The 15,789-nt window shown below is 37.3% G+C and overlaps 1 protein-coding gene across 3 annotated transcripts in view; it reads left to right on the plus strand.

Moving 5' to 3' along the window:
* Nucleotides 1-15,789, plus strand: part of GNPAT (glyceronephosphate O-acyltransferase) — a 40,367-nt gene that overhangs the window by 21,597 nt on the left and 2,981 nt on the right. For 2 of the 3 annotated variants that reach the window (XM_058167054.1, XM_058167060.1), the window contains exons 8-15: nucleotides 2,114-2,244; nucleotides 2,678-2,901; nucleotides 4,470-4,715; nucleotides 5,873-5,952; nucleotides 11,761-11,901; nucleotides 13,147-13,246; nucleotides 13,337-13,430; nucleotides 15,664-15,725. In XM_058167054.1, coding sequence (XP_058023037.1) covers nucleotides 2,114-2,244; nucleotides 2,678-2,901; nucleotides 4,470-4,715; nucleotides 5,873-5,952; nucleotides 11,761-11,901; nucleotides 13,147-13,246; nucleotides 13,337-13,430; nucleotides 15,664-15,725 — 1,078 coding nt within the window. The remainder of the gene's footprint in view (nucleotides 1-2,113; nucleotides 2,245-2,677; nucleotides 2,902-4,469; nucleotides 4,716-5,872; nucleotides 5,953-11,760; nucleotides 11,902-13,146; nucleotides 13,247-13,336; nucleotides 13,431-15,663; nucleotides 15,726-15,789) is intronic. The other variant, XM_058167062.1, reaches the window with a different exon arrangement.

A 15,789-nucleotide genomic window follows, 5' to 3' on the forward strand; every position in this document is an offset into this window, starting at 1 on the left:
TCCTGGATGATCGGCTGTCATTTGAAGATCATTTGACGGCCGCTCCAGGAGGGCCTTCCACCAGGTTCGCCTGGTTCGCAGTTGCGCCCTTCCTTGATCGGGATGCCTTATGCACAGTCACTCATGCGCCTGCTACCTCTCGCTTGGATTACTGTAACTGTCATAAGTGGATGCCAGTTGCCAAATGCCAGATTTTGATCATATGGCCATAGGGATCTTGCAACAGTCGTAAATGTGAAAAACGGTCATAAGTCACTTTTTTTCAGTACCATTATAACTGAATAGAATAGAATAGAATTTTTTATTGGCCAAGTGTGATTGGACACACAAGGAATTTGTCTTGGTGCATATGCTCTCAGTGTACATAAAAGAAAAGATACGTTCATCAAGGTACAACATTTACAACACAATTGATGGTCAATATATCAATATAAATCATAAGGATTGCCAGCAACAAGTTATAGTCATACAGTCATAAGTGGAAAGAGATTGGTGATGGGAACTATGAAAAATTAATAGTAGTGCAGATTCAGTAAATAGTCTGACAGTGTTGAGGAATTATTTGTTTAGCAGAGTGATGGCCTTCAGGAAAAACTGTTCTTGTGTCTAGTTGTTCTGGTGTGCAGTGCTCTATAGCGTCGTTTTGAGGGTAGGAGTTGAAACAGTTTATGTCCAGGATGCGAGGGATCTGTAAATATTTTCACGGCCCTCTTCTTGATTCGTGCAGTATACAGGTCCTCAATGGAAGGCAGGATGGTAGCAATTATTTTTCTGCAGTTCTAATTATCCTCTGAAGTCTGTGTTTTTCTTGTTGGGTTGCAGAACCGAACCAGACAGTTATAGAGGTGCAAATGACAGACTCAATAATTCCTCTGTAGAACTGAATCAGCAGCTCCTTGGGCAGTTTGAGCTTACTGAGTTGGTGCAGAAAGAACATTCTTTGTTGTCCTTTTTTGATAATGTTTTTGATGTTAGCTGTCCATCTGAGATCTTGCGATATGGATAGAACCCACAAATTTGAAGGTTTCTACTGTTGATACTGTGTTGTCAAGTATTGTGAGAGGTGGAAGTATGGAAGGGTTTCTCCTAAAGTCTACCACCATTTCTACGGTTTTGAGTGTGTTCAGTTCCAGATTGTTTTGGTTGCACCACAAGGCTAGTCGTTCGACCTCTCGTCTATATGCGGATTCGTCATTGTCTCGAATGAGACCAATCACTGTTGTGTCATCTGCGAACTTCAGTAGCTTAACAGATGGATCATTGGAGATGCAGTCATTGGTATACAGAGAGAAGAGAAGTGGGGAGAGCACACAGCCTTGGGGGGCCCCTGTGCTAATTGTACAGGTATTTGATGTGATCTTGCTTAGCTTCACCTGCTGCTTCCTGTTTGTTAGGAAGCTTGTGATCCACTTACAAGTCTGTTCCAGTACCTGTAGCTGGTTTAGCTTAGTTAGAAGAATGTCTGGAATGATGGTATTGAATGCTGAACTAAAGTCTACAAAAAGGACCCTTGCATAGGTCCTTGGAGACTCAAGATGTTGTAGGATGTAGTGCAGAGCCATATTAACAGTATCATCTGTTGATCACTAAATAGGTTGATCATCTGTTGATCACTATCATCATCTGTTGATCACTAAATAGGTCACGAAACGAAAGGTTGTAAGTCAAGGACTATCTATACTGCAGAAATTATGAGATAAATAAGAAATGTATAATATCTATATGTATTATATTACATATAATTATGTATGTATTATATATATTACATACCATATATGCAATACATATAATTATGTATTATATTACAGACATAATTATATTACAGATTTTATATCTGTATATCTTTTAGCTCATATGTGCTTTTTTGGCAGGCTTGAGGATCCTTTAGGCACAGGGAGCCTGCAAGATGACTTTTTTATGGATGGAGTTTTAAATACTCTTCCGTGGTTCTTCTCATATGTCTTTTTCTTACTTTTTTTAATGGCTATTTTAAGATATGTTTTTGTTGTTTTGCTTTTATGGTATGTTTTCCAGAGTCACATTTGTGAAATCAGCTGCTATGTAAAATCAATCGGCCTTGAAAATTTCTTTTCATTTCATTTTTGTTCCTCAGGGACTCTTGAAAGCCAGAAAAATTCTGAATGAAGATTTTGGAAGCGTACATGTGCATTTTGGGCAACCTGTATCACTCAGAACATTGGAAGCTGGAAGAATGAATAAATATCCATTTAATTTAGTTCCAAGGTATGCATTTCATGGTTGAGAATTTTTAATAGCTCGCAAGGAAAAAAAAGACTCTGGTATCTGTCTTTCATAGAGCTCTTATATTATCTGCAAAAATAACCATTGAATAGCAATGCAGAGAAACTCTTTTCTCTTCATTTGCTTCTAGTAATTGTTCAGATGTCTGTAACCAGATCTGGTAGCTCTGTTTTGCTGTGTTTTGAAATCATTGGATAACTGGAATATAAGATTGTGTGTGTGTTTGTATGTGTAATAGAAATTTGGAAAAGGCTTTGTTTATTAAAAGATAAGCTGCTTTAGAGGGGCTGAAAGATTCTTTGCAAAAAAAAAAAAAAAGGAAATCCAAGGACTCTTCTATGCTTCAATTAAAGCTGAAAAGGGATTGCAAGATAACCATTAAAAGTGCTTTACTCATTGTACATTTTCTTCTTAGGCACGTTCCCCAAAAGCCATCTGAGGAAATACTGAAATTTGTCAGTGATGTAGCCTACCAAATAGAGCTCTTACAAATAGAAAACACGGTTCTGAATCCATGGGTGTTGATTTGCACGATCTTGCTCCAGAATTTACCAGCCATAGATTTTGAACTTCTGGTGGAAAAGACACTTTGGTTGAAAAATTTAACTCAGCTATTTGGAGGATTCCTAGACTGGCCTGGTACGCAAGTACCCTTGTACATCTTTTCCTTTTCTGAAAGCAGTATAGTTTGTATTATTATTTGCTTCTATTTTAGGATAGTCAAAGACTAGAATTACCGCTGAAGCATATTTCTTTAGAAAGCTAAAACTGTTCTTATTATCTGATTATCATGTAGAATAAAGAACGTTTTGTATTTTTTAAAAAAAAGAATTAGTAGATTTAAATCCTATCTTTATATGATACAATTCGAGGCAGTGTTAATTATGTACCCTCCTCTTATTTTTCTGTGAGGTGGCAGTGTTAATTATGTACCCTCTTCAACCCAGTGAGGTGGGTTGAGCTGAGAGAAAAGGACTGGCCTAAAGTCACCCAGAGAGTTTCTGTGCCTAAGGAGGAATTAGAACTCATGGTTTTTTAGTTTCTAATGTAGCATCTTAACCACTGCACCAAAATTGTCCTAGTTATGTTATGTCCTAGTGAAAATCCCAATAGGGATAAAATTCGATGAATTTATTCAACCCTTGCTCAGGAGCTGATTTGACTTTCAATTATGTATAAAAATATTATCATTTAAAAATAAAAAAACACATTATAAAACAGTTTTTAAAATGTTTTATAAATCATTTTTTTAAAAAAAGTGTTCTGGCAAATTTAAGCAAAATCCTCCCCCCCTCCCCTTCATAAGCCCATTTCAGTTTGTCATTACAATAAGGTTCTGAAAATCAGAATTAATATTACTTGGGGAAGAGGACAAATCTTCCTCAATTCCTGTTTTTCCTAATGCTTGACTGCAGTTCTTTTGGGGTTCTTTGTTCTTTTTCACTAGTTTGCCATACAATATTGTAGATATTTTTGCTAGCTGCTGAGGGCAGGAAATAGGATATTGTTGTACTTGCTGGTTGTTTGGGGTAGTAAGGGGAAATCATTATTATTTTATGAGCAAGTTCCCAATTCAGACATCTTTCTCCCATGTACAAGAATGTGGCTCTTCTTTCCAGTTTTGCCGCTTTTTGTTAGAGGTTTTCTTACTACCTTTGCCTTTGATTTTCCTCCTGGCACTCTTATAGATTTCACAAGAAGTGATTTAACTGCTTCCAAAATGTTCTACTATTAACTAATCTAAAGTGTGGGAAGCTTTTCTTTCTTTAAAAAAAACCTCCTTGTGCATTGACCACTTGACCTGAAAATGTCATTCCCCAATGTGCCAGCAACAGCAAAGAATATATTTGTTTTGGATAAATCCTCATTTTTAAAGTTTGGAAACTTGAGGGGAAAAAACTTTAGCTGCTGTTTTTCCTTTATTTCTTCATTCTTTGGTAAGTTTAGGAAGTTTTTTTTTTAAGGCTAATAACAACAGAATAGCTCCTTCAAGCTGGTCTTTTGGATATTTTTTTCAAAAAGATTTTTCCGCCCCCCTGAGAACTTCCTCAAAAGGCTCAGAAAGGCTCAGACCATTGTGAAAATACGTTAATTGCGAGACACCTCCTCCCACCAATTTATTTTCATAGTAAAGCAGAAAGCTAAAAGCATATCTTTGTAGGTACTGATATTCCTTTGCATTTGTTTATTGTTGCTATTGTTGTTAGATAATCTTTGTGCCAGCAAAGCTGTAAAATCCTCCTTGGCGCTGCATTCCAACATTGTCAGCTTGGTCAATGGGGAAGTGATCCTCAATGACAAAGAAATGGGATTTGTTACTACAGAGGACCCTGTGTTTAGGCGAGCCTTCTCCAGCCTCCTGTGTGGCTCCTATAGGAATCAGTTGCTTAATATCTTTGTGCGACCAGCTCTTGTAGCAATTGCGTTGCAAATCACACACAGTTCCAGAAAAGGTAATTTCACTTCTCTATTATAATTACAAAGCTGACATCTAAACCACAGATAAATCCGTTGCTCAACTGCATAAGTCACTAAGTAGACAAACATTGAATTTTAGTACTGTCCCTGGGCCCAAGAGTTCAAAGAATGGAGAGAATATAGGTGCACCAAGATAAGCATGTTTTGTGAATAGCTATAAAGAAGTTTTTTCATATAGAAATCTTCCTTGGGCTAGGTTTTAAGCCTGCAAGCTAACCAACACTTTGTAAATAGATTTGAGCTCAGTTACTTTCTGAGCAAATCTTGTCCTTCACCTTAGTTCAGGGGTCTCCAACCTTGGCAACTTTAAGACTTATGGCCTTCAACTCAGCTTTACTAGCTGAGGAACTCTGGGAGTCGAAGTCCACAAGTCTTAAAAGTTACCAAGGTTGGAGACCCGTGCCTTAGATCAACTTCGGTGGGTCTCTTAAAACCTCTGTAGCAGATGGGAGATTTGCAGGAAGAGGGGGAAATAAACCTGTCGGGTGGTATTAATACCAATAGTAGAGACATATAGTGAGACACAGTCGTCTTTTTTTTCCTGTCGTCTTTTTGTTCTCTTTATTCTGCAAGTGAATAAATAGTATCAAATCAATTGTGTCCAGTAAACCATTTCAGCCAGCCTTAGCATCCATTAGGCACACACATTAATTTAGCATAAGTAAAATACGAAGCTTGGGTAAGTTTGAACCTCTTCAAGGTAGCATTGATAGGGTTTTATGGTCCACATGTACTCTTCCCATAGCCTGACTAATTGGGGCTCTGGGCTGAAGTACATCCAAAGCCTTGCAGATTCAATTGGAATAATTCCTGTGCAGCATAATTCTGCAACAACTGTTTGCTGGAGATAGTAGATAGCTAGAAATGTTATTTCCATTGTTTGCCATTGGAACAATCTTGTTTTTCTGGAATTTTGACTCATTTCAGTGGGTTCATGCACGAGAAGCCCCGGAATGCATTTCCAAATTATGTCCACAATGTGCACATTTTCATTTATCAAGCAATGGTTATAACTGTGTATTTGTGCATACGTGTGTGTGTGTATACATTAAATTGTATCTTTTACATTTATCTTTTAATAGCAAAATTATTTGAAGAGAGGGCTTACTCATAAAAAAATTATGTTTTCCAGAGGAGGTCTATAACCAGTTTTCATTCTGGCGTGATGTTTTTTCTGAAGAATTTATCTTCTTTCCTGGAATATCCCTGAAGGTAAACTGTTGTCTTGAGTTCTTAATATTTGAGGAAATTTGTCATGATTTACTTGAGATTAAGACTAGGGACAGTTTTTTACATTGGGTGTGTATGGTTTTTTTTAAAAAAAATTTTTTTCTTTTTTATATTCTCTTCTATGAAAACAAAAAACAAAATATAAATAAAAACTCCCCTATTTTGAGTATTTTGAGTTTGAAATAAAGCTGATCCAAACTGAAAAGTACTGAATTTCAAGATCAAAGCATTTCCAAAGCACTATGAGTTGTTTCTAGTTTCTCAGTTGAACCAGCAGTTCTACAGATGGGACACGTTTCATGAAATTTCAGACTCAAAACAGTCTGAAGATAACATTTTGCAATTCGCAACCACCATCCAAATACCTTCTTTATTTTAATCACTTGAAAAAAAAATCATTATTCATTGGTAAACAATATTCAAAGTTTTTCAAAAAAAAATTTTTGGGATTAAATAAACCTTTGTCCAGTCATCTCTGAATTATTTTGTTTACATTGATATCCCAATTAAGATGTGAGTGTTTTTCAGGTAACCTAATTGCTCCACTGATAATAATAGGTTTAAATAGGAAAATATTTAAAAGACAATGGAAACAAAAAAGAACCAAGAGGTCATCATTTTTCAGGATCGTTTTAAATGGGTGGAGTAAAATTCTTGTCCTCCAAGAGCTACTTCCTGCATGCCCTCAATCATATCTCTAATCTTCTAGTTTTTGTAATGTTCTTGCTTCTCATATAACAACAGTCTGTGCTCTTTTTTAAAATTTTTGTCGCAAATCTAGGGAGCTTTCACTGCCCTATTTATTTCCACTACAGTTGCTCTTATCCTAGGGGTGTTACTGCACCTCCTCTGCCCACTGCTTGGATTTGAGACCTTGCCACATTTAATTCATACCCATTTTGACCCACAGGAAAACCATAATGAATAGGCTGACAGAAAAGTACGTGCACAGCCACTTAATCTAGTTTGGTTGCTTACCCCACCCCCCACCCCCTTAAGGAGAGGTTGCTTCAGCCCATGTTTTCTCCCAAGTGTGGTTACTGGGCCATAAGGGTCCTTCAGTTTACTCTTGTATAAGCCAAGTCACAACTGTTTGCTACGGATATAGAATAGAATTTTATTGGCCAAGTGTGATTGGACACACAAGGAATTTGTCTTGGTGCATATGCTCTCAGTGTTACATAAAAGAAAAGATACGTTCATCAAGGTACAACATTTACAACACAATTGATGGTCAATATATCAATATAAATCATAAGGATTGCCAGTAACGTTATAGTCATACAGTCATAAGTGGAAAGAGATTGGTGATGGGAACCATGAAACGATTAATAGTAGTGCAGATTCAGTAAATAGTCTGACAGTGTTGAGGGAATTATTTGTTTAGCAGAGTGATGGCCTTCGGGAAAAAACTGTTCTTGTGTCTAGTTGTTCTGGTGTGCAGTGCTCTATAGCGTCGTTTGAGGGTAGGAGTTGAAACAGTTTATGTCCAGGATGCGAGGATCTGCAAATATTTTCACGGCCCTCTTCTTGATTCGTGCAGTATACAGGTCCACAATGGAAGGCAAGTTGGTAGCAATTATTTTTTCTGCAGTTCTAATTATCCTCTGAAGTCTGTGTTTTTCTTGTTGGGTTGCAGAACCGAACCAGACAGTTATAGAGGTGCAAATGACAGACTCAATAATTCCTCTGTAGAATTGGATCAGCAGCTCCTTGGGCAGTTTGAGCTTACTGAGTTGGCGCAGAAAGAACATTCTTTGTTGTCCTTTTTAATGATGTTTTTGATGTTAGCTGTCCATTTGAGATCTTGCGATATGATAGAACCCAGAAATTTGAAGGTTTCTACTGTTGATACTGTGTTGTCAAGTATTGTGAGAGGTGGAAGTATGGAAGGGTTTTTCCTAAAGTCTACCACCATTTCTACGGTTTTGAGTGTGTTCAGTTCCAGATTGTTTTGGTTGCACCACAAGGCTAGTCGTTCGACCTCTCGTCTATATGCGGATTCGTCATTGTCTCGAATGAGACCAATCACTGTTGTGTCATCTGCGAACTTCAGTAGCTTAACAAATGGATCATTGGAGATGCAGTCATTGGTATACAGAGAGAAGAGAAGTGGGGAGAGCACACAGCCTTGGGGCGCCCCTGTGCTAATTGTACAGGTATTCGATGTGATATTGTGGTGTAATTCTGTTACTCTGCCTCTTCAGGTTGAAAAGGCACTTCAGCTTGTCTCAATATAATATTTCAGGAATCCTCAAAGCAGCACAGAGTGCTCAGTTCCAAAATGCTCAAGTTCATTTCAAGTTCTGTGCTCCCCCCAACTTTTTTTTTTCTTTCCTATTTTTTTTTCCAGGGCAAAATTTTTTATTTTCCATAATAATTCCCACAATTTGACCAGTGTACAATACAATCACTTATCCAACAATTGATCCTATACTCAAATTATACTCAATCAGGGCTGCTCGACCGCCACTCCCTCCCTTAATCCTTTCTACCCTTCTCATCCTTCTTCGACTTTCCCCACCATCCTTCTCCTCGCTTTTCTACTTCCCCACCTCTTTCCCACTTCTCACTACCATCCTTTCTAACCCTCTATCTTCTCCTTCTTCTTCTCCTCCTATCTTTTCTTCTCCATCCCTTCTTTCCTACCTACCTACCTGCCTATCTACTTTCTTCCTTCTTTACTCCTCTTTCCTTACCCTTTCCCTTCAGGAGTGGTTACCAACTTTACACAGTCCCAACTTTACACCATTCCAACTTGTTTAATTTTACCATTATTCCTGTACAATGGCAATCAATCAATTTATAATCTTCCTCCCCCATTTCCCCTCCCCGAGACTTCCCAGAACAGAATACAGGGTATTGTAACTAACAAACATAATCTAAAATATAACATAAAACATATTCCGTTTCACACCATCACACTATCAATTCCCTTCTTTCTTAAAATAACACATAGCAATTCCTAACTTCACTCAAAAACTAATTGATATTTTTTAATCTGATACTTATTTTGAATATAATCAATCCACTTTCTCCATTCCAAAATATATTTTTCTTGTGTACAGTCTTTCAAGTAGGCAGAAATTTTTGCCATTCCTAATTTTGATACAGAAAACTCATGACAAATTCTTTCTCTTCTGCCCTAGAAAAACCATTTGCGCTTTTTTTGAAAGAGCAGTTGGGAGCAAAACTCCCAATGGAAGACTCAGAATTCTAGAAATTGGGAGGTGGGGGGAGGGTGAAAGAACACTTGATCTGATAATGACCATGATTCCAGAGCATTTCGTGATTAAACTGATGATTTCCAGCTGTATGATTTTTCCACAATTATTAGAAAAACAAACATACAAAATGGGATGATTAAGCTTCCCTGAGGTTTAGTTTGTTCCTTTAGCTCCCTTCCATCCCCAAAACAAGTAGAAAAAGGCCTTTCTGCCTTGAGGGGGGCTGCAAAACTTGCGTGTAAAAGGCTTGACCACCTGTGGTTTAAATTGCAAATGGATACAGAAAGCGTATCAATGAAAATGTGGAGGAAATGAAAAGTTAATCTTCTACTATATCCAAACCCAAATTCTGAATATTCTTAATTGCAACTGGTTCAAGGAAACTACTTTCCTTGGTTATATTTTGGATTAAAATGGACTTGTTTCAGATAAGCAATGGTTTGCTGAACTGATAATCTGTAATCATTCAAAGCTGCAGGGAAAGCCCTCAGTAACTATCTTGAAATTGTATTGGAAAGGGTGGGGCATACTGCAGCTGATTTCTGCCACGCAATCAGGTCATTCCAATTAGGTCAGGTGCATTCCAGGTTACAATTATTCAATCAGTATTAACTGGGAAAGAAGAACATTGTAGTGCAATAGCTCTGATTGAAGGTTACAGTATAAATAAGGTAAAGGCTCCCCTTGCACATATGTGCTAGTTGTTCCCGACTCTAGGGGGCAGTGCCCATCTCCGTTTCAAAGCCGAAGAGCCAGCGCTGTCCAAAGACGTCTCCGTGGTCATGTGGCCGGCATGACTAAACGCCAAAGGCACATGGAACACTGTTACCTTCCCACCAAAGGTGGTCCCTATTTTTCTACTTGCATTTTTTACGTGCTTTCGAACTGCTAGGTTGGCAGAAGCTGAGACAAGTAATAGGAGCTCATCCCATTACGTGGCACTAGGGATTCGAACCGCTGAACTGCCTACCTTTTGATTGACAAGCTCAGTATCTTAGCCACTGAGCCATCGCGTCCCCTACAGTATAAATAATTGGCTATAAAACAGTTGTAGCTACCATTGCAGCTAGAATATATTTGGAGGATTCTTATGTACATTATTTATCGTTTAAGCAAGAGTTGAGAACTTGTACTGCACTACCATTCTCAGCATCCCTACTTACCTACTGGTGAGGTCTGCTGGAATTTGTAATTTGATATCTGAACTTGCAACTGGTTATTTACCAGCAAGTTTTCTGAACCAGATCTTGCTCATAGTTACAGAAAGTCTTCTATCTTTGGTTAGCAGGCACATAGGCGTACATAGGCATTCTCTCCGTCTTTGTCTCCTTCTCCCTTTCCCTTTCTCTGTCCCTCTCTTTGTCCTTCCCCTCCCAAGGGGATGAATGTTGTAGGCACCATTGAGGCCAGGAATGTCATGGTCTTATCTGTCTGCAAACTATTCCCTTTTTTGTTGTCATCCCACTTTGGAAAGTAGTTCATATTCATTCTGATTGAAAGGTTTTGTCTTTGTATTTAATCTCTGTGTTATTAAATTAGAGTCCTTGCTGTTTCAATATATGCTATTTTTATTATTTGACATTCTTGCTATTTTATTACGACATGTATTGTCCGTTTAATAGAATTTGTGAAGATCCTCAGAATCAGTTGGGATTGGAGCAGTTTATAAGCCGGGTAAAACAAACAAGCAAACAAATATAAATTCTTCATGTCATACGAAACACAGATTGCATTGTTGAGTTTTGGGGATTATTTTGTAATGCTGTACATGGTATAACAATTATCCAAAAAGTGTGTGTAATCTGAGTATAGAAATGGGGTTGTGTGGCAAACTGGAAGTACCTATATAACTTGCATTTCCATTTCCTATTTGGAAGTTGTTCAATACCCTAGCAGAGGTGAGATAGAAATTTTTTTAAAAAATAAATAAATTATCATCTTCTGGCAAAAGGACTGTACTAGTCTGAGTGCATATCAGGTCTAATGTCTTTTTTCTTGAAAAGCAGGTTTTCATTTAGAGATCTATAATTGGATTCTATTTCCACCATATCATCTTGCCTCATATTTACAGCTTGGCTTTGTTTATGATAGGTTAGAGCAGTGTTTTCTCAAGCTTGACATCTTTAAAAATGCATGGACTTCAACTCCCAGAATTCTTTAATCACTATGCTGGCTGAGGGATTCTGGGAATTGAAGTCCACAAGTCTTAAAGTTGCCAAGTTTGGAGACCCCTGGTTTAGAGTATATGAGGTAGCTAGACTCCCAGAACAGTAAATGTTGCTAGTGGTTTTCAGGATTAGATTCCTGATTTCTCATCCTCCCTCCAGTTACTTTAGTAACATACATTTATTATGTTTGTTTATTCATCCATCCATCCATCTCGCTGCCACATGACTCTGGACTTTAATAAAAAATATTGAGGTGTTAACATGATCTGTAGATTTTTTTTTTTACACTCTGTGTATATTGGTTGACATTAGAACAAATTATAGATGTTACATTTGAGTTTACAGCTACTAACAAAAATAATAAAAATAATAATAGAGATTTATTTAATCTCTAGGATTTTGAAGAAGGTTGTTTCTTACTTACAAAATGTGGAGCCGTTCAAGACACACCACAGCAAATCTTTGTCACAGAGAAAGGAAATTCAATAATTACTTTCTTGAGTGAGATGTTTAAACCATTTGTGGAAGGTTATCAGGTATGGGTTTTTCAACATTCTTTTCACTAGTGGTCATCTTTGTTATTCGGAGTGATAATAAATATTACATGTCAGTGTTGAGCTTCTATCACTCTTGTAAATATATTGTCTCCTAATTCCAATAGTTTTTGTGTCTACAAATCTGCTTTCTGAGCATAAAAATGAAGAAGAATGTCAAAGTTCAGAGATTTACGGATGAGCAAAAAACAAACCAAACAATTGTTAAAGTGCAAATATTATATCTAGCATTGAGTTAAGACGTCTGGCAAGTAAAGAAGTCTTTGCCCAACAATTACAGTTCATCAAGTTAGGAGAGAATATGAATTTCCCTGGGGAAGAGTTGAGGGCAATGCCATGGAAAAGGCCTTCTGCTTCCTTTTCTTCTATCTAATTTATGATGGCCAAGGCAACTAAAGAAAGGCCCCCAAGTGATGACCTTGATTTACAATATATCAAATGAGAGCAGGTAATTTTGTCACTTTTCAGATGGCTGAGTCTTTAATTCTCACAATTTCATGCTGTGCTGTCTACATTTGGAGCTTAACTCCCAATACTGCCAGAGAGCCACCATGTGACCTAGCGTGGTTATATTTGAAGCTGTTTAGGGCTTTGAAGGTTAAATTTTAAGTTGATTCATTGAATGATAAACCTCTTCACTACCACCATTTTTCTAATTTAAGCAAGGCAACTATTACCAATGTGCTCTAATTGATTAGCACAGATACGTTCAAAGAAAAATGAAACACGCACACCCTTTTACGTAAGATTGCATCACCTACCAAAGCTGATATTTTAGATATAATTGAGCATTATTATATTATAGGATTACAGTGTATCCAAGAGGCAGTGAAATGAATATTGAATAGAAGGGCTGAAATCGTCTCACCAAGCCTCTTCCTATCTGCCTTTCTGGCTTTTTACTTATCCTTATATCACTCATGACGCAGACAGTTCCAGTACTTGTTTACAAAGTACATAAAAGTTCCAGAAATAGATTGAGATATATAGTATTGGAAAAATTCCATTCAAAGAAGAAACACAAATATATTTTTACTGGGAATATTTTTTTTAAAAAATAGTTCTTAACCACCAACTTCAACTCCTTTTAAATACGTAGAAGTATATTTCAGCTCAGATGTTTTCAGTTTTGTTGTATGCCTACCTTCCCGTAAAAAAGAACAGTGGCTATTTTGTGATGAGCTCAGTAACACCAATGTAACATCAGTTTAAATGTGTTTTTCTTAGATAATCTGCAAATACCTTTTTAATGAAACAAATGAAGCCTTTACTGAGAAGCACTTTGTATTTGGAGTCCGAAGCCTTGCTTCCCAGCTTCTGGAGACAGGTGTGGGATTTGGACATTACAGCGCTATACTGATGTTAGCTCTTAAATAGAAGGACCGCATTTTTCATTGTCTCCATTCTTCCTGTTTAGGGAGCACTCAGTGTTATGAAGTCCTATCTTCGGATATGCAGAAAAATGCTTTGGCTACTTTTGTGCGACTAGGCATGGTGGCCAGAATGAAAACGTGAGTATATCTCTGGAACTCAACGAAGAAGCTGAATTACTATCAATCTCCTAACAGTAGAAAATATTCAGAAGAAGGAATGTAATTTTATTACCATTCTACAGAGCGTTCAGTGCTAATTACAAAAGTTAAAAGAACTCTAGAATGGACCCTGACCAGGTCCCCTAGAGCTGTAGCTAAAATCATGAGCATTTTTTTGCCCATGGAGGGAACTTTCCTTGCTCTGTTCTCACTTTCCACCCAGTTTTGGAGCTATTATATTTTGCAGTACAATATACCGACCACAAAGGAGATTAGGTAGCAAGTTTGTATATGTTTATTTTTTTCTAAAGATTGATATTCATTTGATCCCTTCCTGAGTCTGAGTGTGTACCGTACAATCAAGTATCCATGAAAATGATTATTCAAATTTTAATTAAAAAATATAAAAGTTCCAACAAACCATTAAAACACTGTGTGAATAAGGTTTTACGCCCCATCTTAAACTGTAATAAGGAGGGGCTTGTTTCTTCTCCTGGCAAATTGTCTTATAACCTGGTTCGTATCATGGGCACAACCATATCTGACACTAAATGCAAATCCATGGCAACCTCAAAAGAATATATCTTCTTATGACTTGGGTATATAGGAGGAGTAAGCACTGTGTCGAAGCAGGTATTCCTGTACCTATAACTATATCTAATAGATTGGACTGGATCTGAAATATTTAAGAAATCTGCTAGAAAGTTCCTGCAAACTCTACCACTACTGTTGCTACCACAATCTGGAATATCAGATGTAGTAGAGAATGAGGGAATTCCATGTCGGGAAAAGTGACAACTCTCTTCAGTGGTCTTAATTTGAAAGCCAGAGTAAACTCTCAAGTATCTATTGCATGACTCACAGCATGAGATCAGATGTCCATTATTTGACACATATATAACAGTGGTGGGTTTAAAAAAATCTTTACTACCGGTTCTGTGGGTGTGGCTTGATGGGCGTGGCAGGGGAAGGATACTGTAAAATCTCCATTCCCACCCCACTCCAGGGGAAGGTTACTGCAAAATCCCCATTTCCTCCCGAATAGCTGGGACTTGGTAGGCAGAGAATAGATGCGGTTGGGGCCAGTCAGAATTTTTACTACTGGTTCTCCGAACTACTCAAAATTTCCACTACTGGTTCTCCAGAACTGGTGAGAATCTGCTGAAACCCACCTCTGATATATAATAATGTTATGAAGGACAAAATTCAGAGAGTTGGTGTGTTTATTCCCCACAGATTTTGGGGCCATATTATAGATGAGCCTTGGCAGGTAATAAAAAAAATGACCTGCACCACAGATGGGGTATTCCAAACCCTTAAATCAGATAGCAAATACTACCTGTAGTGAATTAATTGCTTAATACCTTCTGCAGTCCGAGCTGTATTTACAAGGTATTTTAGCCAAATGGATACCTGGAGTAAGTATTAATAACCCAATATATTAATCTATGGTAACATAAAACATCTTATTTCATTTTTTAAGACTACGAAATGTTATTGCAGTATATGACATTAGCATATGCCTTATAATAAAATCTGTTGCTCTTCGAAGTTTCTAGTGTATGTTTATAATTTGTAAGAGGCCCAGAACCATTTCATAGGGAAAACGGGACTCATAAACATTTAATAAACAAATAAAATTTAATAGATAAAATACATTGATCAAATTATTTTGCAGAGTTAAACTAATGACAACATCAATACTTGACCTGAACCATACCAACAAGTCTGGCAGGGATTCTGATGACATCATAAAATAGTTCAGAGGTTAAATGTTTTATGTGCTATTTGGTGGTGTTTTTTTAGATAATAAATTAACAACAATGCCCCAGATTAAAATGAACAGTTATGGTTGTTATTACTTTTCTTTTAAAAAGTCAATAAAGCTCTAAGTTTCAAACAGTAAAAAGCATTGCCAGCTCTATCAATGTGCTAAATCAGGGGTCTGCAAACTTGGCTCCTTTAAGACTTCAACTCTGGGAGTTGAAGTCCACAAGTCTTAAAGGAGCCAAGTTTGCAGACCCCTGTGCTAAATGATGTAGTTCAGCATTCAATGTCTGGAAATTTTTGCACTGTTGGCATGAGTAATAATTTTAATGTTGTTACATGGTCAGAATAGAGAATTTATAGTCCCTTTACCCCACAGTAAAGACTGGATGCTACAGAACCTCATTCAAATTCTTTCTCTTTCCCTTCTAACGTCCACCCCCAGGAGTGATGGATTCACTTACAGAGTAAATAAAGAGTCCCTGGCTAAGACTGCAGGAATGTTTGGTAAGTGTGTATCTGAATAAATTATAAATCTTCCTGCCTTTCATTGCATCACTCTGTTTGTATA

Source organism: Ahaetulla prasina, chromosome 1, assembly GCF_028640845.1.
Source record: "Ahaetulla prasina isolate Xishuangbanna chromosome 1, ASM2864084v1, whole genome shotgun sequence".
Lineage (NCBI taxonomy): Eukaryota > Metazoa > Chordata > Lepidosauria > Squamata > Colubridae > Ahaetulla > Ahaetulla prasina.